Source organism: Nomascus leucogenys, chromosome 10, assembly GCF_006542625.1.
Source record: "Nomascus leucogenys isolate Asia chromosome 10, Asia_NLE_v1, whole genome shotgun sequence".
In the NCBI taxonomy this organism is placed as follows: domain Eukaryota; kingdom Metazoa; phylum Chordata; class Mammalia; order Primates; family Hylobatidae; genus Nomascus; species Nomascus leucogenys.
The window spans coordinates 52,299,857-52,323,811 of record NC_044390.1 but is presented as its reverse complement, the minus strand read 5'-3'; the positions used below and the strand labels follow the sequence as shown (position 1 = coordinate 52,323,811).

Here is a 23,955-nt window from a genome sequence, read left to right as displayed (position 1 = left end):
TGAGCCACTGCGCCCGGTCGGTTTTTTTGTTTGTTTTTTTGAGAGAGGGTCTTACTTCGTCGCACAGGCTGAGGCGCAGTCATAGCTCACTGCAGCCTTGACCTCCTAGGCTCAAGGAATCCTCCTGTCTTGGCCTCCTGAGTGTCTGGAACCACAGGCGCCCACCACCACACCTGAATGATTTATTTTTAGTAGAGACGAGGTCTTGCTATGTTGCCCAGGTTGGTCTTGAACTCCTAAGGTCAAGTGATTCTCCCACTTCAGCCTCCCAAAGTGCCAGTGTCAGGCATCAGCCACTGTGCCCAGCCATGCATTTTATTTCGTTTCGTATTTTTCTCTGTCCTAATCTTTAGTATTTCCTTCCCTCTTTGGGTTTATTTGCTTGTCTTCTTCTAGTTTCTTAATGTAGGAAGCTTAAGTTACTGATTTGAGATCCTCTGTGTTTTGTTTGCTTTTTTTTAGACAGAGTCCCATTCTGTTGCCCAGGCTGGAATGCAGTGGTGAGATCTCAGCTCACTGAAACCTCTGCCTCCTGGGTTCAAGTGATTCTCCTGCCTCAGCCTCCCTAGAAGGTGGGATTACAGGTGTGCGCCACTACACCCAGCTAACTTTTGTATTTTCAGTAGAGATGGGGGTTTCACTATTTGGCCAGGCTGGTCTCGAACTTCTGACCTCAAGTGATCTGCCCGCCTCGGCCTCCCAAATTGCTGGGATTATAGGCATGAGCCACTGTGCCCAGCCGAGAGCCTCTGTTTTGATGTAGACATTTATAGCTATGAATTTCCCTCTGAGCACTGCTTTTGCTCCATCCCATAGTTTTGGTATTTTATATTTGAATTTTTATTCATTTTAAAGTACTTTCTAATTTCCCTTTTAATTTTTTCTTTAACTCCAGAATTTAGAAACATATTTTTAATCAATATGAATCACAAATTCATATTTGTTAATTTTCTAAATCTCCTTCTGTTATTAAATTCTATTTTCATGCCACTGTGGTAAGAAAATATATTTTGTATGATTTCAGTCTTCTTAAATGTATTGATATTTGTGACCTGATATTTGCTGTATTCAAGAAAATGTTCCATGTGCCTTTGGAAGGAACATGTATTCTGTTGTTGTTGGGCAGAGAATTCTATAAATGTCTGTTAGGTCTAGTTGGATAATTGTTTTGATGAAATTTTGTTTCCTTGATGATCTTCTGTCTAGTTATTCTATCCATTTTTAAAAGTGGGGTGGCTGGGCACGGTGGCTCATACCTGTAATCCTAGCACTTTGGGAGGCCAAGGCGGGTAGATCACTTGAGGTCAGGAGTTCAAGACCAGCTTGGCCAACACAGTGAAACCCTGTCTCTACTAAACATACAGAAAAATTAGCCAGGCATAGTGGTGTGTGCCTGTAATCCCAGCTACTCTGGAGGCTAAGATAGGAGAATTGCTTGAATCTGGGAGGTGGAGGCTGAAGTGAGTTGAGATCACACCACTGCACTCCAGCCTGGGCAACAGAGTGAGACTGTCTCAAAAATAAATAAATAAAAAATAAAAATAAAAGTGGGGTATAGGCCAGGCACAGTGGCTCATGCCTGTAATCCCAGCACTTTGGGAGGCTGAGGTGGGCAGATCACTTGAGCCCAGGAGGTCGAGACCAGCCTGGGCAACATAGCAAGACCCTGTCTCTACAAAAAATAAAAAAAAATTAACCAGGCGTGGTGGCACACACCTGTAGTCTCAGCAACTCTGGAGGCTGAGGCAGGGGGATCACTTGAGCCTGGGAGGTTGAGGTTGCAGTAGGCAGATATTGCAACATTGTGCTCCAGCACCCGCAATAGAGTGAGACCCTGTCTGTGCAAAAAAAAAAATTTTTTTGAGACAGGGTCTCACTCCATTGCCCAGGCTAGTCTCAAACTCCTTTACTCAAACAATCCTCCTCCTACCTTGGCCTCCCAAGCTGCTGGGATTATAGGCATGATCCACAGTGCCCAGCCTTGATTTCTTTTTAAATCCATTCTGACACACTCTGCATTTTAGGTAGAGTTTAATCCATTTACATTTAATGTAATTGCTGATGAGCACTTATTTCTGCCATTTTCCTATTTTCTTTTTCTTTTTTTTTGAGATGGAGTCTCACTCTGTCACCCAGGCTGGAGTGCAGTGGTGTGATCTCGGCTCACTGCAACCTCTGCTCCCTGGGTTCAAGTGATTCTCGTGCCTCAGCCAGGAGGCTGAGTAGCTGGGATTACAGGTGCGTGCTACCATACCTGGCTAATTTTTGTATTTTTAGTAGAGATGGGGTTTCACCATGTTGGCCAGGTTGGTCTCAAACTCCTGACCTCAAGGGATCCGTCTGCCCACCTGCCTCAGCCTCTCAAAGTGCTGGGATTAGAGGTGTGAAGCACTGCACCCGGCCTCCTATTTTTCTATACATCTTATGTCCTTTTTGTTCAATTCCTCCACTACTGACTTCTTTTGTGTTAAATAGATGTGGTTTTTTTTTATTGGTCTTTTTCTTTAAATAGATGTATTCTAATGTACTATCCCAATGTCACTTTGCAATGGTGAGTGTATACAGGAAATAAGAGGAGATTTTTAGAAATGGAGTAGGTGGGTCAAAGTGGGAGAGGGGCAATTAGAACTCTGAAAGGTGGGCTGGGTGTGGTGGCTCACGCCTGTAATCCCAGGACTTTGGGAGGCTGAGGAGGGAGGATCGTTTGAGCTTAGGAGACGGAGACCAGCCTGAGCAACATAATGAGACCCTGTCTCTACAAATGAACAATTTAAAAGATAGCTGTGTGTGGTGGTGTGTGCCTGTAGTCCCTGCTACTCATGAGGCTGAGGTGGGAGGACCCCTTGAGCCCAGAAGGTTGAGACTGCAGTGAGCCGGGTCACACCACTGCACCCCAGCCTGGGTGACAGAGCAAGACCTTGTCTAAAAATAAATTTTAAAAACTCTGATAGGTGTTACTAAATTGATCTGAAATTTGTCTACAAATTCCACTGGATGTGTTCCAAAGAGAGCTTTGCATGATATTAAAATTATCTGTTGTTCTGTCAGTATTCCCCCTTAAACTGTGCCTTCTTGGAGAGGGAGACCTACCTTTATTCATTGTTTATATTCCTACAGTTTAGTGCATGCTAGGAGCCTCCCCAAAATGTTATTTTTATTTTTTATTTTTTGTAGAGATGGGGGTTTTGCTGTTTCCTAGGCTGGTCTTGTACTCCTGACCTCAAGTAATCGTCCCACCTCAATCTTCCAAAAAGCTGTGATTATAGGTATGAGCCACTATGCCTTGTCCCTGAAAAAGAGTGAAGAAGGCTGTGGCTCACACCTGTAATCCCAGCACTTTGGGAGGCAGAGGCAGGTGGATCACCTGAGGTCAGGAGTTTGAGACTGGCCAACATGGTGAAACTCCGTCTCTACTAAAAATACAAAAAAATTAGCTGGGCGTGGTGGCGGCCACCTGTAATCCCAGCTACTTGGGAGGCTGAGACAGAAGAATTGCTTGAACCCAGGAGGTGGAGGTTGCAGTGAGCCAAGATCATGCCATTATACTCCAGCCTGGGCGACTGAGTGAAACTCCGTCTCAGGAAAAAAAAAAAAAAATGTGAAGAAGGAAAACAGAACCTCTGTTCCTGTGATGATAAACAGGCAAATTGGAAAATAAGGAACCACGGCAAATTGGGAACTTTTAGCTCAGCTGTGCAAGCTAGTAGCTCTTTCAGCTGACTTATTTAAAGAGCAGCAGAATCTTGGGACAGAAAGGGAAATGGGGGTGTTTTCCAAGATACTTCACCAGACAGGAAGCGGACGCCTGGGGTTAGGAAATTAAGGCCCATAAACCAGTAGCTTACCTTGGATTTAAAGTGTCAGAAAACTTTTTATTGAGCACCTACTGTATGAGGCATCATTCTCTCCGTGGGGAAGATCATAATGAACAAGGCCAACCCCCTGTCCTTATGGAACTACATATTAAGAGAGTGACTGGTAGCTCATTTATTCCTTTCATATATATATATATATATATATATATATATATACACAGAGAGAGACATAGAGTGTATATATATATATACACACACACTCCCTATCTATATATAATAGAGTGACTAGTAGCTCATTTATTCTTATATATACAGTGTGTATATATATGTATATACATGCACTATCTCTCTCTATATATAATAAAATGACTAGTAGCTCATTTATTCCTCTCATATATACAGTGAGATATATAATATACATCATATATATATATATATATATATATACTTTTTTTTTTTGAGATGGAGTCTCGCTCTGTCGCCCAGGCTGGAATGCAGTGGTGCAATGTTGGCTCACTGCGGCCTCCGCCTCCTGGGTTCAAGCAGTTCTCCTGCCTCAGCCTCCCAAGTAGCTGGGATTACAGGCACGCACCATGCCTGGCTAATTTTTGTATGTTTAGTAGAGACGGGGTTTCACCATGTTGGCCAGGCTGGTCTTGAACTCCTGACCTCAAGTAATCCACCTGCCTTGGCCTCCGAAAGTGGTGGGATTACAGGCGTGAGACACTGCACCAGGTTCCATCATATATGTATATCAGCAGCAACCATATATCATATGAGAGGAATAAATGAGCTACTAGTCACTCTATTAATATATATTAACATATATAAATATATATTAACATACACACACACACATAGGATCTCTGTCACCCAGGCTGGAGTGCAGTGGCACAATCACAGCTCACTGCAGCCTCAAACTCCTGGGCTCAAGTGATTCTCCTGCCTCTACCTCCTAAAGTGCTGGGATTTCGGGAAAGAGCCACCTTGCCCAGGCTTCCTATCCCACCTTAATGGCAACAGAAACCCTAGGCTCAGAGAGGTTAAGTCACTTGTATAATTTCACACAGCTGATAAGTGGTCAGGTCTGTGGCACAGGTCACAGACCATGTGCTTCCAGTTGTTTTGCTGTATATGTCCACTAAATAATAATCATAGCAAAAATAGTAATAGTATAATAACAGCGTCAGAGGCATCAGGAACAGCAGCAACCATCATTTCCAAGTGCCAGGCCCAGTAGGTAAGACTATCCCCATTCACTGATTTTTACTTATTTTTGAGACAGGGTCTCGCTCTGTCACCCAGGCTGGAGTGCAGTGGTGCAATCTCGGCTTACTGCAGCCTCAACTTCCCAGGGTCAAGCGATCCTCCCACCTCAGCCTCCCTAGTAGCTGGGACTACAGGTGCGAACCACCAGGCTTAGCTAATTTTTTTTTTTTTTTTTGAGACAGAGTCTCACTCTGTTGCCCAGGCTGGTGTGCAGTGGCGCAATCTTGGCTCACTGCAACCTCCGCCTCCTGGGTTCAAGCGATTTTCCTGCCTCAGCCTCCCGAGTAGCTGGGACTACAGGCTCGTGCCACCACGCCTGGCTAATTGTATTTTTAGTTGAGACGGGGTTTCACCATGTTAGCCACGATGGTCTCGATCTCCTGACCTCATGATCCACCCGCCTCGGCCTCCCAAAGTGTTGGGATTACAGGCGTGAGCCACTGCGCCCGGCCTAATTTTTGTATTTTTTGTAGAGATGGAGTCTCACTCTGTCTCCCAGGCTGGTCTCGAACTCCTGGGTTCAAGCAGTTCTCCCGCCTCAGCCTCTGAGTGTTGGGATTACAGGTGTGACCACCGCGCCAAGCCCCACTCCCTTATTAAACCAACGCACAGGGAGCATCTACTATGTGCGAGGCACCCTCCATTTTACAGATGGGGAAACTGAGTTCAAAGCAGCTTTTGCCAGGAGTGGGAGCGCACCGTCCCTGCCCAGCCTCTCCAGTTGGGCGTTCCGAGACCATCTATGTAGGGTATTCGGCTAGCGCTCAATTAAACCGAAACACTGTCGCAGCGACCACAGGTGCAGACTACCATGTCCACACCGCCCGCCACCCGGGCGTCCCCGATTAGCAGTTGGGGCGGGACCAAGTCCTCGAGCTGCAACCGCGACGGCCGTTGAAAATCCCACCCCCTGCGCGTGCGCGATGCGCGTCCCGTCCTAACGCGGGGCACCCGGCGTCCGCGAAGAGCGCGCGCGCTTCCGCCGGCGTCAGGCTCGCGCACGCGCACGGCGACGGCGGCGGTGGCGGCAGTTCCTGCCCTAGGCTGCGAGCGGCGGGCGGCTTCGAGGGGAGCTGAGGCGCGGAGGGGCTCGGCGGCAGCGGCGGCGGCTCGGCACCGTTACCTCTCGGTCCAGCTGGCGCCGGGGCGGGCGGTTCGGTCCTTTCCGGGCCCGCGGGGGCGACAGCGGCAGCGACCCGAGGCCTGCGGCCTAGGCCTCAGCGCGGCGGCGGGCTCGAGTGCAGCGCGGAACCGGCCCGAGGGCCCTACCCGGCGGCACCATGAGCGTGGAGGCGTACGGGCCCAGCTCGCAGACTCTCACTTTCCTGGACACGGAGGAGGCCGAGCTGCTTGGCGCCGACACACAGGGCTCCGAGTTCGAGTTCACCGACTTTACTCTTCCTAGCCAGACGCAGACGCCCCCCGGCGGCCCCGGCGGCCCGGGCGGTGGCGGCGCGGGAGGCCCGGGCGGCGCGGGCGCTGGCGCTGCGGTGGGACAGCTCGACGCGCAGGTGAGGGCACATGGCGGCGCCGGAAGCCCGGGCCCGGCCTCGGCGCTTGAGACCTGCCCCGAACCCGCCTCGGGCCCGGCCTGGGTTTGCCCGGAGTCCCCCATCGCGGCCGGGCCTGGGGCGACCTGCCCCGTGTCCCCTTCTCTGGCTGGGCCTGAGCTTACCTGCCCCAGGTCCTTCACTCTGCCCGGGCCTGGCCTGATCTTCCCCGGGTCCCCCGCTCCAGCCGGGACCTGGCTGAGTTCCTTCGGCCCCCAACTCCTGGGCCGGGCTGACTTGCCTCGAGTCCTCCACTTCGTTCGGGTCCGAGCTAACCTGACCCTGTTCCTTTACCCCGGCTGGGTTTGTTCCCCCGCCTGGGCCCGGGCTGACCTACCTTGTGTCCCACAACCAGTCTGGCCTGGAGTAACCTGCCCCCTGACTTCTCTGAGTTCTTCCATTCCATCCGGGCTAGGGTGACCTGCCCTGGTCCCTCTTTCGCAGGTCTCGGTATTCTGCCTCGAGTTCCCCTACGACCTGGGCCGGGTCTTGGCTCAGGCCGGATCTTGAGTGACTTCCCTCAGTCCCCTTCCGGGAGTTTCCAGGGTGACCTGCCCTAATCCTGTCTCTGGCCTGCTCCGGGGGTCCCGCCCCGTTTCCTCGCTGGTGGGTCCGGCCGCCTGTCCCACCTCCCATCTGTGGTCGCAGCCATCTGGGCACCCCCCCCCCCCTTCACAGTCACGGAGCGTAGGTTCGACTTTCTCCAGGCATAGGGGCGCTGGCCAGCGGAAGGTTGAGGCAGAGAAGAATTTTTGCCTCCCATGGAGGAGCACATATTGGCTGGCTATTAAGATCATTCAGGAAGCAGGTTGTATTTTGTTTTTTCTTGCATCGCCTGTTGCTGAAACCGACCTGTTACATAACTCCACAACTCTTGCCTTGGAAAAGTTGGGTTTGAGTTTTGTTCTTCTAATAAGACAGCAATAATGGGTTTACATAAACGAGTCTGCCACGTTGGAAACTTTTATTTTTAATGATGTGGATGTTTAGAGAAGGTTACTTAGGTATTTTAAATGGAGGCTTGGGTTGGGAGAAGTATCGGGCATGCATTTCCTGGTCCTGGATGCTGCCTGCCTGGGGTGGGAGAGGGGCTGGTGGGACGCGTGTTGCACCGGGGTCCTGGGGAATGTCCTCATCACCCTCTGGATTTCAGGCTGCTTTCATCTTAGGCTTGCTTTGTGCCTGACCTCTCGCTCAGGTTTATTTCCCTGAATGCTCCGACAGGGAGAATCTCCGAGGCTCACCTTGGCACAGGTGTCCCTTGGCATATGCTGGTGTTTCAGAGCTGGGGGAACCACTCCATGCTCATCCAGAGTGAGCTCAGACCCTGTCCTTGCATGGGGGGCTTACGTGGTAGTCGATTGAGTCACTCCCGTGGGTAGACCACCCACTTGGGCTTTCTTTTAGCCCCTAATGGAAGCAAAAAACATTTGACTCATTCTAACCCCATATTCCTTAAAATAGAAGGTGGGGTGTGAGGAGAACAGGTGTGCACGTATGGGTGTTTTTTTTCAGTTTTGTTTACATTTTGTGAAGGGAGGGAGGGAGAGAGGAGAGTTCTCCTGAAGAAGGGAGCCTGAGCTGCGGAGGCCCCACCTCCTTGTAGTTTTCATGCCCTGTAGACCTTTCTGCTTCCGCAGCTGTGAAATGGGGGGTAGCGGTTAGATTTTTATTCCTTTTAAACATAAAGGAAACCTAGATCCATGTTTGAGTCGACTGTATAGGCTGTCTGTAATCTGACGTCCAGCCTGTCGGGGAGACTCGGTAAAGATCTCTGGAGCAGTGAGCCATGAGCGTGACAGCGCGGATGGGGGAGTTGGTTGGGTGTGAAAGGTAATCATTTTCATGTGAATCCTTTTAACTGTAGCCAGCATAAAACAGCAAACCTGGGGCAGCCTTTAGTTCTGCTTTTGTTTCTGGCATTCCGTTTGGGATTAATTGTGGGGCATGTCCTTCTCTTTCAGTTGAAACAGTTGATTTTTTTTTCCTGCACCTGAACACACTGGGCTGTACAAAAGGAGAGCATTAAAACGCTCCCCTGGAGGTAAACATTGCAGTTGAGCTCACTAGAATTCTGACGACATCAGAGGGTTTGTCCCGTGCTACTTGTAATTGACCCAGATGCCCCACCCACCTGTTACCTGTAATTTGGATTTGTTTGTGAGGAATGGGAGTGGCATCCTTTGCATCACAAGGGGAAGACCAGAATTTGGGGGCGAGGAAGTCTATGAATATCATTCAAGGGAAAGCGGAAGAAAGTTATCTCTTGTGTGGATTGATGGCAGTGTCTGCTAAGACATTTGGGAAGACTTTCCCTGTTTGTCCTCAGGAGTTGGCTGTGTAACCAGCTGTTAAGTTGGGGGCTCCTGGAAGGACTCAGAAAGCCTCTCATTATGCTTTTTTAATTTTTATATTACTGGGCAAGTGGCTGTCAGCTGTCAAGTGCCCTGCAGTCACTTTTGCTTAACGGCTCTATTGAAATAGAATTCACTTGCCACAACGTACAGTTTACCCATTTGAAGTGTACAGTTCGGCGGCTTTTATTTAGTATATTCAGAGTTGTGCAGCCATTACCACAGTAAACTTTAGAACATTTTTGTCACCCCAGAAATAAGCCCTGCACCCCTTAGCCCATCCGTCCTACCTCCCCAGCCCGTGGCAACCACTCAGCTGCTTTCTGTCTCAAGATGTGCCTGTTCTGGGCATTTCACATGAACGGAATCATATCATATGTGGTGTTTTGTGTCTGGCTCCTTTCACTCTGCGTGATATGTGAGAAGTAGCTACAAGGTGAGCCTGGTAGCTGTTCCCTGGCTGAGCATTCAGGAAAATGAACCTGATCGAGGTTCATCCACGCTGTGGCATGTGTCAGCATTTCATTCCTTTTTTTTTTTTTGAGATAGAGTCTCGCTCTGTTGCCTAGGCTGGAGTGCAGTGGCGCGATCTCGGCTCACTGCAACCTACGCCTCCTGGGTTCAAGCGATTCTCCTGCCTCGGCCTCCCCAGTAGCTGGGATTTCAGGTACGCACCACCACGCCCGGCTAATTGTTGTATTTTTAGTAGAGACGGGGTTTCACCATGTTGGCCAGATGGTCTCGATTTCTTGACCTTGTGGTCCGCCCGCCTCGGCCTCCCAGAGTGCTGGGATTACAAGCGTGAGCCACCGTGCCTGGCCAGTGTTTGATTCCTTTTTAAGGCTGAGTAATATTCCATCGGTGGAATGGTCCAGATGGATGGACCATGTTTTGTTTATCTCACCATGTGTTGATGGACATTTGGGTTGTTTCCACCTCTTGGCTTTTGTGAATAGTGCTGCTGTGGCCATACGTGTACGGGTTTCTGCGTGGATGTGTTTATAGACGTGCTGGGCTGCGTAGTAACTCTGGGTTTAATGGTTTCAGCAACTGCAAGACTGTTTTCCAGTGTGTAGCCACTTTCCATTCCAACCCTACTTGAACTGGTTTTGTGCAGTTGGTTTTCCCTTAATGTCTTGAAAGACAGAGAGTGTGTCCCCACCGGGATGGGAAAGTGGCAGCAGGGGTGACTCCCTGCACTCAGGGCTGGTTCAGATAACACTCCTTTTCTTGTTTATGACGTGAAACTGATATTTATCAAAACCCTTGAGATCCTGGGATGAAAAGCGCTGGCACAGTATTGCCAAGTGTCCTTAAGATAAAGGGACAGTTTTCGAGCATCTGGCCCTTTCCTGGGTCCTTCTCTGCCGCCACTTCTCCTGCTCCCAGGACAGTGAAGGTAATTTCAGAAGTCCTTTGCATGATAGCTGGTGTTACAAGCCTTTTGGTCTGCCTGGTTGGAATATTTCCTCTTGACTGTAGCTTCTGCCCTGCATCCTCCAAACAGGAATTAGTGTGAAACTCTTAAGAGTTGGAAATACTGCTCAGTATTAAGAAGGAACAAACTGTTGATACCTGCAACAACATAGATGTGTCTCATAATAATTACTTTTTTGAATGTGTCATTCATCATATGATTTAATTCATAAAAAAATTCTAGAAAGTGCCAGCTAGCCTACAGCAATAGAAAGCAGACCGGTGGTGGCTGGACAGAAAGGTGGGGAAGGGGAGGCAGGTGACAAAGGGCACAGGAAACTTGGGGGTGATGGATGTTTTTATTATCGTGATTATAGTGATAGTTTTATGGGTGTTTAAGTACATTGACGTATGTCAGTTTCTAAAATGGCACACTAAACATTTGCAGCTTATGGTATGTTCAGTTGTGCCTCAGTGAAACTGGAAAGAAAAGTCAGGGAGATACCACTATCCACCCATGTGTTTTTTTGTTTTGTTTTGTTTTGTTTTGTTTTTGTTTTTGTTTTTTGAGACGGAGTCTCGCTCTGTTGCCTAGGCTGGAGTGCAGTGGCACAATCTTGGCTCACTGCAACCTCCACCTCCTGGGTTCAAGCGATTCTCCTGCCTTAGCCTCTCGAGTAGCTGGGACTACAGGTGTGTGCTACCATGCCCGGCTAATTTTTTGTATTTTTATAGAGGCAGGGTTTCACCATGTTAGTCAGGACGGTCTTGATCTCCTGACCTTGTGTTCCGCCCTCCTCTACCTCCTAAAGTGCTGGGATTACAGGCGTGAGCCACTGCGCCCGGCCTGGCGCACTTTTTTTAAAAGGCTGAAAGTGCTACTTGGGTTTTTTGTTTTTGTTTTAAGGCAAAGTCTCACTCTTATCGCCCAGGCTGTAGTGCAGTGGCGTGATCATGGCTCACTGCAGCCTCGACCTCCTGGGCTCAAGCGATCCTCCACCTCAGCCTCCCAAGTAGCTGGGACTACAGGTGTGTGCCACCACGTCTGGCTGATTTTTCTTTTTTTGTAGAGATGGGGTTTTGCCATGTTACCCAGGCTGGTCTTGAACTCCTGGGCTCAAGAGATCCTCTCACCTCAGGCCTCCCAAGTGTTGGGATTACAGAGTGAGCCATTGAGCCTGGCGAAAGTGCTGCCTGGAACTCTCATGCCATACACCTACCTGTGACCTAGCAGAGATGAAGGTGTGCGTACGTAGGTCTGTGCCAAATGCTGACAGCATCTCTATTCATGAGAACCCCAAACCGGAAGCAGCCCCAGTGGCCATCAGCAGATGAATGGGTAAACAAAGCAGTGTGTACATTCAGTGGGAAAAATGCGTGCCTATTGGTTTGACTTGCTTTTCTTAGCTCACCTGAAAGTATGAGGCCTGTGGGTAGGTACAGACCTTTTAGGCAGCAACACGCATGTTTTTGTGCAGGTGCTCTGGGTGACCTTGTAGATAGATGCTGCTTGGTACTGGTCCCACTTTGTTCCTTCATCCTCAAGTCAGGTCTGCACTGCCTGTTCCCTCTCCACTTCTGGTAGCCTGTGGGAGTCACAGCTGAATAGTCATCTCGTACTGGGACTTTACTCTGAGTGCATGAGTTGTTTCCCCAGGAAAAACATGCCGTCTCTCTGGATCGTAAGGGACAACTAGCTAAAGCTCCTAGCCGACCTATCGTCCAGCCCTCACTCTCCTCCTGCCAGACTTCTCTGTATTGCCTCCCCTTCTCTTGAGTGTGTAAACCTGGGCTCACTTTTCCTCTTGAAATGGTAAAATACTCAGGATAGAAAGTTGCTACTTTGTCTTCAAAGCCATTGTCCTGAGTGCAGTCAGAATTCCTGGAAGGATGGCTGTCCTGACCCATCCTTGACTATCCAGGTGAACACACCATCTTCTGCTGAGCCCTGAGATTATGACCAAGGCGGGGTGAGTTCCATACAGTCTTGGGTTCCTAAAAGTGGTGAGTTTAAAATTTGCACGTGTCTGGGCACAATGGCCCATGCCTGTAAACCCAGTACTTTGGGAGGCTGAGGCAGGCAGATCATTTGAGCTCAGGAGTTTGAGACCAGCCTGGGCAAAATGGTGAAACCCTATCTGTACAGAAAAAAAATAGAAAAATTAGCTGGGCCTGGTGGCGCCCGCGCCTGTGGCCTCAGCTACTCAGGAGGCTGAGGTGGGAGGATCACTTGAGCCTGGGAGGCAGAGGTTGCAGTGATCCATGATCGCACCACTGCACTCCAGCCTGGGTGACAGAATGAGACCTTGTCTTAATAAAAAGAAGAAAATCCAGGCCAGGCTTGGTGGCTCACGCCTGTAATCTCAACACTTTGAGAGGCCGAGGCAGGCGAATCACCGGAGGTCAGGAGTTCAAGACCAGCTTGACCAACATGGAGAAATCCCGTCTCTACTAAAAATACAAAATTAGCTGGGTGTGGTGGCGCGTGCCTGTAATCCCAGTTACTCGGGAGGCTGAGGCAGGAGAATCACTTGAACCCGGGAGGTGGAGGTTGCGGTGAGGTGAGATCGTGCCATTGCACTCCAGCCTGGGCAACAAGAGCAAAACTCCATCTAAAAAAAAAAAAATGCTCATTACCTCATTTTGGCTTTTTGAATCCTCAGGTAGCCCAGGTGTGGTTTTAGGGTGCCAGAACATTGGAGATAAGATGCCGTTTACCTGGAGGAGTGCTGGCAAGTGTTTGGTCAGCACTTACCCCTTAGTAGACTTACCAAGTGTGTTTTCAAATTGTTAGGAGTCTCCCAGCGATTATGTGAAAGTGACCTGAGCTGACACTTTACAGTTAGTGGTGAATACATGAAACGATTTCTATTTTTATCACAATTAATTACCCGGATTCAGGATGACGGGGTGGGGAGTTATGACTAATACTATACCAGGACTAACTAAAAAAAGAGTTCCCTCTCAGTCTAGCTACCACCACCACAAAAGCTTACCACCATCAGCTACCACCACATTTCTCTCATTGCTTGATTGAAGTCTGATGACCTACCAGGGAACCCCCTTCTTTTCTTTTTAGACGGAGTCTCGCACTGTCGCCCAGGCTGGAGTGCAGTGGCGCGATCTTGGCTCACTACAACCTCTGCCTCCTGGGTTTAAGCGATTTTCCTGCCTCAGCCTCCCGAGTAGCTGGGATTACAGGTGCGCACCACCACGCCCAACTAATTTTTTTGTATTTTTAGTAGAGATGGGGTTTCACCATGTTGGCCAGGCTGGTCTGGAGCTCCTGACTTCAGGTGATCTGCCCACCTTGGCCTTCCAAGGTGCTGAGATTACAGGCATGAGCCACCACACCTGGCCCCTTTAAGTGTAGAACTTAGTGCTGTTTTAGTAAATTTACGGAATTGGGCAGCCACCACAGCAGTGCCTTGCTGTGTCTGATTTCTCGGATTTCTCTTTCACTCCTTTCTGCTCCCTCCCCACCACCCCTTGTCAGACCCTGTGCTCATGCCCAAGGTCACCTGTTAGGGAGGTGTGTCCACCGCCTCAGGCTGAGCCCTGCCCTGGGGAGGTCAGAAACATGGCCAAGCCCTGGCCCCATGCTCCCGCCTTTGAGCGCCATGTCTGTTAACTTTTGCACCCTCTGCGAGCTGCCGGGCAACCTCTTCAGCCTGGCCCTGGACTCCAGCCATCCCCTGCTGTTTTCTTACTTCCTGGCCTTGCTGTGCTTGTGGGACTGAGGGCAGTGATGCCAGCAGAGGGATAGTGAAACCTTTGACCCCCGTGGTTGCACTGTTAGAAGACAGCACATGCCGCCTGGCCAGGGTGCTGTGAGGGCCCCAGGAGTAGGAGTGGGCTTTCCTGCTAAGGGAAAGCCTGTGGGAATGGTGCCTCTGGAGTTGTTCAGAAGCTGTACCTGCCAGGCAGAGGGGTGGGCACAGCACTTTGCCTAGAAGGAGGGAGGGTGGATGTGGGGCCAGTGGGGCCAGGGCAGGGGCCGGGCTGTGTCCTGGAGCCTTTAGGAGCTGCTGGGGTGCCTTGACCAAGGCTGGGAGGAGGGCTCTGAGATGGCAGTGGCGGGGGTCAGGGGAGGGGCTGTGGTGTTGGAGGTTGGGCAGTGTGGCCCAGGTTGGACCCCGAACGGATGGAGGGGCCACGGGGCAGCGGAGACGGAGGACACCAGGGTTAGGGCTATGTGTGTATGTGTGTGTATGCATGAGTAAGTGTGTAAGTGTGTGTGCCTGTGGGAACTGCCAGGCTACCGGGTGCCCCCTCCCAGTCCTCACAAGGAGCCACAGACTTAAGCAGCTCCAGCTCCTGCCTGTGGTCTCATCAGGGACTATAATTCCCCAGGCTGAGCCGGGGCGCTCTCCACTGGGGAGGCACTGTCCTGAAGGCCTTGTGAGAGGGAGAGGCCTCCCCATAGCGGCTGCAAGGAAGCTAAAGGGCATATGCTGGGCAGCAGCTCACAACTGAGGGGCAGTTTGTGCTTGTCATGGTGGTGAGAGTGCTTTCATGGTGGTCGGGATAGTCTAGCTTGGCAGAGAAGGGCCGTGACACCCAGCTATACTCTGTGGCTTTCAGAGCTGAGGGGCCTGGCTGAGGGCCTGGTGGGAGGGGTGGGTCCGGGCCCTGGCACCAGTGCTGTTCAGGGCTCCACTGTCACGGAGGGTTCATGGCCTTGAACTCTCCTTGCTGGAGCACGTACCTATGAGAGCAAAGTTCTGCTTTCTCTGATACATGGAGGGCTGCTGGGTCCTGGGGTCCCGTGGCTGGCAGCAGGTCCTCGTGCCTTTTTCTGTGTTGGTCGAATAGCAGCTTAAGAGCCGGGTAACCCAGCCAGGCTTCTCAGGTCCCGTGGGCCTTTGCCAGGGTGGTGTCTAGATGTGTAAGGGTGGCTCGTTGGGCTCTGGAGAGCCCTTGCGACAGTGAGCATGGCACCTTCCTGAAGCATCAGCTCCTTGCAGGGCGAGTGCAGCCTCCTGGCGGCCGTGGGAGAGGGGGCTGTAGATCCCAGGCAGAGGTGTTTGGTCAGAGCCGCGCTGCCTGCACCGTCCTCACCTCTTTTTCAGTACGGGGATCCATGGCGCATAGCTTGCAGCCTCGCTGCATCCTCCGTGTAGAAACGTCCACGATGAAGTCTCTAACATACAAGAGCTGGTGAGCCCTGTGCCTCCGTCTCCCTGATGTGACAGTTGTAAAGGTTTTCTTCTCCCTGTTTTCTTTTTTTTTCTTCACTGGTATGTGTTTTTAAAGCAAGTCTTTTGTGTCATTTCACCTTTGCGTCTGAGGTGGAGCCCTGTGAATTGGCGATACTCAGCCATTTTGACCTGTAATATGTAGTATGCATTTCTAGAAGCAAAAAAGGGCGCCTATCCTGAATAGCTGCAGTGCCATTATCAGACAAGCAGCGTCAACAATGGCTTTTCACGATTGTCCGATATGTAGGGACAGTTGGCTTCTCTCCACAGTCAAATTCTTTCCTGGGATCCCGGAGGTCCGCTATTGAGATGATGTCTGTCTCTGGGCCCTGCTTTCCGAGCGGCCTCTCCCGCTGCTTTTCATCCCGCTAAGCTGCAGTCTGGTCTGGGTTGTTGTCCTGTGAGGCGTGCACCTTCTGGACTGAACCCCTCATTGTCACACTTCGGCTTCTTGCTGCAGGTGTGGAGTGGATTTCATCTCAGGCTGTGGGCTCCTGGGAGAGTGGCTGATTCCCGGGCTGGGAAGGCAGGGGCGGCCTGAGGTGAGCTGGGGATGCCTTGCACACTCGGCCCGTCGAACCTCACGCGCACTCTAGCACACCTGGCTGGAACAAGGGTCTGCCAGTCCACACAGGTGCCATTGGTGAGAGGGGAGGCGAGAGGCACTTCCTCTTTGGGAAGAACGAATGTGAGCCTAGGCAACATATTGAAAAATTTAAAAACTTTCAAGGCGTCGTGCACGTAGTCCCAGCTACTCGGGACGCTGAGGCAAGAGGATGTCTTAAGTTCAGGAGTTTGAGGATGCAGTGAACTATGATTCTACCACTGCACTCCAGCCTGGGTAGCAGAGCAAGACCCTGTCTCAAAAAAATAAAGGAATGGAGAGCCTGGGGACCGCTGTGTCGGGTGGTGGGACTATGTGAAAGATGGTCAACTCCTAGCAGTTTCACGTGGTTCAAACTAATAGATTAAAGGAGGCTAAAGAGACATCACAAATCATGTGCAGTCATTAACTGGGACTTGGATTTTTAAAAACCTATAAAAGACATTATGAAGACATTGGAGTGATGGGTGAATGTGTATTAGCCAACAGTGTGGCAGGCTGGGTGCACTCATGAGCCAGCTGTTTTGTGGGGATGTGGAGAAAGCCCTCCCTCTGGGGCCCGCCACTCTGAAATGGGTCAGGAAAAGATAAGTGTGTGAGAGCAAGAGGGGGAGCCGGAGTGCGGGGGGATGTGATGGAGAGTTTCTAGCTGGAGGGGTGTGGGGGTCCGATTTCTGTAGCTTTGGAATTTTTCAAAATAAGTTAGAGGAAATATCAGGGCAGAATCCTTCCAGTTTGGGGGCCAGACTTCCTGGCAACCCTCTGCCTTGAGAGGGCTCAGAGACCCTGCAGCTTCTTGGCAGTCGTCACTCTGAGGGTGTGGTGAACTTCCTATTCCCTCCCCTTTTTTTCTTTTACAATTTTTTTAATTAAAAAAAAATTGGGGGAGTGCTGGGTGCGGTGGCTCACACCTGTAATCCCAGCATTTTGGGAGGCCGAGGCGGGTGGATCACCTGAGGTTGGGAGTTTGAGACCAGCCAGACCAACAGGGAGAAACCCTGTCTCTACTAAAAATAAGCGTGGTGGCTCATGCCTGTAATCCCAGCTACTTGGGAGGCTGAGGCAGGAGAATTGCTTGAACCCGGGAGGCAGAGGTTGCGGTGAGCTGAGATTGCGCCATTGCACTCCAGCCTAGGCAACAAGAGCGAAACTCTGTCTCAAAAAAAAATTTTTTTTTTCAAATAGAGATGAGGCCTCACTGTGTTACCCAGGCTATTCTCGAACCTTGGGCTTAAGATCCTCCTGCCTTGGCCTCCCAGAGTGCTGGGATTACAAGTATGAGCCACCACGCCTGGCCTCCTGCCCTCTCTTTTATTTAAGCCTTGGAATTAAAGAATCAGGAATGAGCTGCTTTGCCTTTTGAGCTTGGCCTTTAGCCAACAATGTTGAGGGCCTCCTGGGGTGCAGGCTCCATCTAGGTGCTGGGTTCATGGCAGGGAGCAGGACAGACAATGCCCCACGGGGGCCCTGAGGTGGGGTCAGAGGATGCCTGCCTGAGAGGCACCCTGTGGACCTCACCCTGAGGCTGAGGGAACAGCAGGTGCAAGGCCTGGGCGCTGGCAAATGCAGACAGTGGTGCAAAGGTTGGAGTAGATGTCTGAAGCCTGAGAGTTTATGATGGCACATTTGGGGGGATTTTTGAGTTTTTGAATTTCTGTGGTTTTCGTCTGTAGGAATGAAGTGACTTTCTTTTTTTTTTTTTTTTTTTTTTCTTTTTTTTTTTTGAGACAGAGTCTTGCTCTGTCACTCAGGCTGGAGTGCAGTGGTGTGATCTCGGCTCACTGCAACCTCCGCCTCCTGGGTTCAAGCAGTTCTCCTGCGTGGGGATTACAGGTGCACATCACCATGCCCAGCTAATATTTTGTATTTTTAGTAGAGACAGGGTTTTGCCATGTTGGCCAGGCTGTGTGTGTGTGTGTGTGTGTATGTGTGTGTGTGTGTGTTGTTAAGAAAGACAGGGTCTTGGTCTGTTGCTCAGGCTAAAGTGCATCATAGCTCACAGCAGCCTTGACCTGCTGGGGTCAAGCAATCCTCCGGCCTCAACCTCCTGATTAGCTGGGACTACAAGTGCGCACCACCACACCTGGCTCATTTGCGTATTTTTTTGTAGAGACAGGATCTTGGCTGTGTTGCCCAGGCTGGTCTCGAGAACTCCTGGGCTCAAGCGATCCTCCCAAAGGTTGGGATGACAGGTGTGAGCCACCATTCCTAGCCTTGAAGCGACCTACTGTTGTGTTGCCCTGATGCACGGTCTGAGTTCTGGAGCATGTCTGGGCAGAAAGCACCTGTACAGCTCTTAGATGGACTTCCAGGATGTGGTTTTAGTCGTAGCTAGGTTTCACATCCAGAACTAAAGGAGTTAGAGACCCCAGCTCTGGGGCCTCGTGCATGGCTAGGAAGTGGGAATTCTAGGATATGTCTTTAAATACTGTGTCCAGAGCAGAGGTGATGGGAGGAGCTGCTTTTTTTTTTTTTTTTTTTTTTTTTTGAGATGGAGTTTTGCTCTTGTTGCCCAAGGTGGAGTGCAGTGGCACGGTCTCAGCTCACTGCAACCTCCGCCTCCTGGGTTCAATTGATTCTCCTGTCTCAGCCTCCTGAGTAGCTGAGATTACAGGCACATGCCACCACATCCGGCTAATTTTTTTTTTTTCGTATTTTTAGTAAAAACCGGGTTTCACCATGTTGGCCAGGCTGGTCTCGAACTCCTGACCTCAGGTGATCCGTCCTGCCGAGGAGCTGCTTCTTGGGCTTCCCAGCCCAGTGGTGAATGCTTGAGATGGGTACAGGGAGGCCTTGTCCCTCCAGTGCCTCCCTGGTGAGGGGATAAGTTGACAGCCTCAAAGGACTTTATTGGAGTGGCAGCTCTGTGCCAGCTGAAGATGATGACCCTCTTGTCCTTCACCCATCATGTCCCCTGGCATGGGCTGTGGAACTTCTCTGTGCCAGGCACTGTCACCTACTGCTGTTTTAGCTCATTTCATGATAGTTCCTAGGGTCAAATGTATTTTTGAAATTAATGTTTTATCTTGAAACTTTTCAGAGAGTGAAGGGAGAAGTTAACCCAGAAGTCAGCTCATGTTGTGACCAGATCACTGCAGGGCAGCAGTGGGCCCAGTGTACATCTGCGCGTGCAGGTAGCACGTGCCCACGCGCCCCAGCCAGGCGGGCTGTAGGGGCCTCTGTGGGGTGCTGCTCCCCATGAGCACCTGTCCCTCGGCTCGCACAGGTGCTGCATCACACAGCAAGGGCATTAGGCCGAGGGGCTGCCTGGGGTGCCGGGACTGGCCGTGAGGAGATTTGGTGCCATCCTTGGGGGAGCTCCCATCACTCCTCCCTGGCCCTTAATTTTGTGCCACCCTGTGTTCCATGACACAGTGCTCCCGCTGCCTGACCCCATGGTGGGGTTAGGTTGCCTATGGGGGCCATGCCAGGGACTGTTGGCCATGTCATTTGAGATGCTGGTTCTTGGGAGCGGCATGAGGAGCCCCAGTGGCTGTGTGGTCTCCTTGCAGGTGTCCTGTGCAGTTGTGGCCTGATGATTTAGAGCCATGTGCTGTCTGCCTTTGCTGAACATGGAAGAGGCGCCTTCAGTGAGGGTGTGGCCTGGGTTGCCAAGCGTATCTCCGTGTTCAGTTTCTACTTCATCCTCAGGAAAGGGCTGCCTGAAGGGATGGGGGAGGGTGAGGTGGTGGTGGATGTGGCCGGTGACATTTCCACATCCGCATGGGTGGCAGCCTTGTAGTGTTTGATGAGCCTTACACCGTGGTGGGTCTGGCATCATGGAGCTGTCCTCAGGGCACACTGCTGTCTGTAAAAGTCACCCTGCTCCTTGTGGTCCTCAGTCATGTGAAAGAAGCTTCTTCCTAGGCATCCTGGTTGTGGGCATGGACGTGGCTCTGTGGCTAGGCGGGAGTTAGACCAGCTGTGTGGGGGTCCAGGGGGTGCAGGAGGCCACCAGTGGCCCTTTTTTGGCCAGATAGGTTTGCTAGAGAAGAGTGAAATCCAGTCAGAACAAGGGAAACTGTCTCAAAGCAGAGATGAGGCCAGGGTGTCACACCAGAGTCATCGAGGCTGGTTCTTCTGTACTGAGTCCTGGAAGCTGCAGCCTCGCTCGGGTGACACTGTGTTCTGCTGCAGGTTGGGCCCGAAGGCATCCTGCAGAACGGGGCTGTGGATGACAGTGTAGCCAAGACCAGCCAGTTGTTGGCTGAGTTGAACTTCGAGGAAGATGAAGAAGACACCTATTACACGAAGGACCTCCCCATACACGCCTGCAGGTGAGCTGGGCTCAGCTGGGCCTGGGCATGTGCTGGACAGGTGGGTGCCTCTGGCACGGGCCTGGGACACTCACCTCCCAGGTACAGGGTGGCGCCCTTGTGCTGTGTGACTCTGGGTGGCGGTGTCCTCGGGAGTAAGGAAGTTGCTCAGGCCATGTGCACAGCCAAGGCCTGTTACTGGTCAGGAGTTGGGCTCAACAACCTTTGACACCCTGAATTCACCAGTTGATGGGAAAAGCTTTCCTTCCTTTGGCCTCCTCAGACCCTGGGGGCATTGCCTGGTACCTGCGCACACACTCATAGAAAGAATTTGTCATGGCATTGGGTGAGCATCTGGGGTGGGAGGGTGAGTGGAACAGCTAAGATACCCTCACAAAGCGGTTGCTGCAGGGTTCTGGGGCATCCCTGCCTCCCACTGCCTTGGCTGTGCCTGGAGAATTGGACGTGAAGACAGTGGTTAGTGGATAGACCTGCATGTTGACAAATTTAGAATTCTCATCTCGAGTGGGATCGTCCCTTGTTGAGGCCAATTTCTGTATTTTTGTGACACACAAGTGAGGAAATGTAGATTAGAAGAGGGGAGAAGGTTTTGGCTGGGCACGGTGGCTCACGCCTATAATCCCAGCACTTTGGGAGGCCGAGGTGGGCAGATCACAAGGTCACGAGGTCGAGACCATCCTGGTTAACACGGTGAAACCCTGTCTCTACTAAAAATACAAAAAATTAGCCAGGCATGGTGGCGGGCGCCTGTAGTCCCAGCTAGCTACTTGGGAGGCTGAGGCAGGAGAATGACATGAACCCGGGAGGCGGAGGTTGCAGTGAGCCGAGATCGCACCACTGCACTCCAGCCTGAGCGACAGGGCAGGTTTGGGCCTGAGCCCTGCCTCTCTCTATGGGCGCCCACCTGGGGCCCACCCTGCAGCTCCTCGCCTGCGTGCTGCCCAGTGCTTCGGGACTGAGGCTGCTCTTCCCTAGGCTTGGTGGGCAGGCGCCCTTTCCTGCATCTCAGCTCTTCACTCATTCTCATTTACAGATGTTTTCATGTAATTGTGTTCTCCTAACACACAGAGATGGCCATAAGTCCTGGTGCAGCTCTGAGGAGCTAGCATTTTTGGGTTTGGTTTGTGGATTTTCAGAAAACCGCAGCCAGTGGTGGGGTAAGGCTCTCCCGAGACTCCTTGCTTGGGCTTCGGGGCGTGAGTTTCAGGGCGCTGCCGCTGCAGGGTCTGTGCCCAGCTCCCCAGGAGCACAGTGCCCTCTGCTGGAGCCCAGAGCTCACCATGACCACTGGATCTGAGGCTGGGTTGCTGAATTTCAGGCCAAAGAACGGGGACTAGAATGGCCCTGGAGGAGTGAGGCCTCCCTCCGGCAGGACTCTCCTTGGAGTTGGCTTTGCTTCTTATCCCCTCGGAGCTTCTGCCACATACCCAACCCCTTCCCTGCATTCTTGGATTTGGGAAGCCCTAGTTAACTAGTTTGATTTGGTTACTGGGATTGTTGGGATTGAGTATGTATTTAATGAAGAACTTAAAAATGTTGTCAGAGGAAAGAATTTTACATCTTGCCAAATGAAAACCAGAGAGCAAGCTTCCAGCTGTAACTGTCGCTGTTTTGATTTTTTAGTTACTGTGGAATACACGATCCTGCCTGCGTGGTTTACTGTAATACCAGCAAGAAGTGGTTCTGCAACGGACGTGGAAATACTTCTGGCAGGTAGATAATCAAACCATGCATGTGTCTTTAATCAGTGCTGTGCTCAGATTTGTGTGTAAATTATGGAAATGTTGAAGCAAAGCGCAATATAAAATCACGCTAACAAACCTGGTTTTTTTCCTCCTCTGTGACTGGTTTAACTTGAAACAGATGGTGGTGTGTGAATGCCTTAATGTATTTACCCTTGATTTATTCTCTGTGGCTCTTTTTATTATGCAAGTAGGGTTGGCTTAATTTTCCTTCCCAGTTTTTATTTCGATTTTTCTGCAAGATGAGCTCTTGGCACACGCGCTGATCTTCATTAATGGGAGGATGTTCCCAAGGCAGTAACGGGCATCCAGGGGCCCTGGTTCCTGAGCAGGCTCGCTCTGGCCTGAGCTCATCGGAGCTGTCCGGAGGCTAATTCAGGCCAGATCCTGAATCGTCGGCTTCAATTAAGTTCACTTGACTGTCGGCGCGGGGCTTGCCTTCCTGATGTTGATCAGCTGCAGCTGGACTGGGTCGCATGTTCTGTGTTTAGGACAGGACAGTGTGCACCCGGTGCCCAGATTCCAGGGGGGGAGTTCGATGGTCTTGCCCGAGTGGTGGGACTCTCGTCCTGGTGGGTCCCGTGCCAGCAGCTCCCCTTCCCCTCCAGGTTGCTGTGTACAGGTCACTCCACTGCTGGAGAGGATGGAGCAGAGCCTGGGAGGCAGAGCTCCGAGGTGCTAGCAAGGAAGTGGGGTCTTTTTCTGAGGTTCACATTCTGGAGAAAGAAAATGACCAAAGCCCGGAGGCAGGCTTACTTGTGCTGACACCAGCCCCTCCTGTGCCTTTGGCAGCTGTGGGTCTCGGAGGGTTACAGATGGAGCAGTCAGATCTCGTGGCATCTCTGAGTTAGTAACTTGAAATATGGTGTTATGAGCAAGGCGAGAAAGGGGCTGCTGTTTTTAAAAGATTTTTAAAGAAGAGTATCTTCTGGATAACCGAAAGACATTCTTGTCCCATTTTCAGAATCTTCTGGGTACTTTAAGTGTTGCTATGTTTGCATTTAGTTCCTCTTGTGCAGGAAAAGCAACTAAATAAAACTTCTCTTAGCTGGCAACCCCAGCTTCCGGTCAGCATAGCCAAGAACAGGGAAATGAGCAAAAGGGCCTCTGAGAAACAACAGGCTCGAGCCAAGCACCACTGAGCATTCTGTGCGAGGCCCAGGGGAAGGTGAGGAAGCAGCCGCCGGCCCTCAGGGAGCTTGGCTGTGACAGGGTGAGGATGCGTGGGAAGACACAGAGACAGCTGATTCTGCCCACGTGGCCGGCAGGGCTCCAGAGTGGAGTCGGGCTTTGGAGATGCCCAGAGTGGCCATGGCTGGTTAGAGAATCCTGGGCCTCGTGGCAGGGAGAAGGGTTAGAAGATTAGCTGAGCTGAAGCTTTTGGCAGGAATGGTTTTCCAGAGGGGAAGAGAGAGGGCGCAGTGAGGAAGGCTGGGAGGCCCTGCGGGTGTTTTCAGAGCTGCTGGAGACACTGGAAGAGCCCAAAGGCAGAGCAGCTGGGCATCCTTGTTAGTTACGGCAGATAGGTGCTGGAGGGTGGCTGGCTTGGCGCAGGGCAGGGTTCAGCCCAGACCGCGGTTTAGGTGAGCAGTGTCCTGGCCAGGTCGCAGCAAAGAAGGAGCTGAGCCAGCCAGGGCTTCAGACATAGCCCTGGGCTTCTGCAGAACAGCCCCCGCCTCTGCTCAGCCCTTTTACTGCTTTTTACGGGGGTTTCCAGTCGCCTGCTT

At 51.3% G+C, this 23,955-nt stretch overlaps 1 protein-coding gene across 2 annotated transcripts in view; it reads left to right on the top strand.

Moving 5' to 3' along the window:
• Positions 1-6,081: 6,081 nt before the first annotated feature.
• Positions 6,082-23,955, top strand: part of UPF1 (UPF1 RNA helicase and ATPase) — a 36,745-nt gene continuing 18,871 nt past the window's right edge. For both annotated transcript variants that reach the window (XM_030820374.1, XM_030820373.1), the window contains exons 1-3: positions 6,082-6,595; positions 20,347-20,486; positions 22,110-22,199. In XM_030820374.1, coding sequence (XP_030676234.1) covers positions 6,365-6,595; positions 20,347-20,486; positions 22,110-22,199 — 461 coding nt within the window. In that variant the 5' untranslated portion in view covers positions 6,082-6,364. The remainder of the gene's footprint in view (positions 6,596-20,346; positions 20,487-22,109; positions 22,200-23,955) is intronic.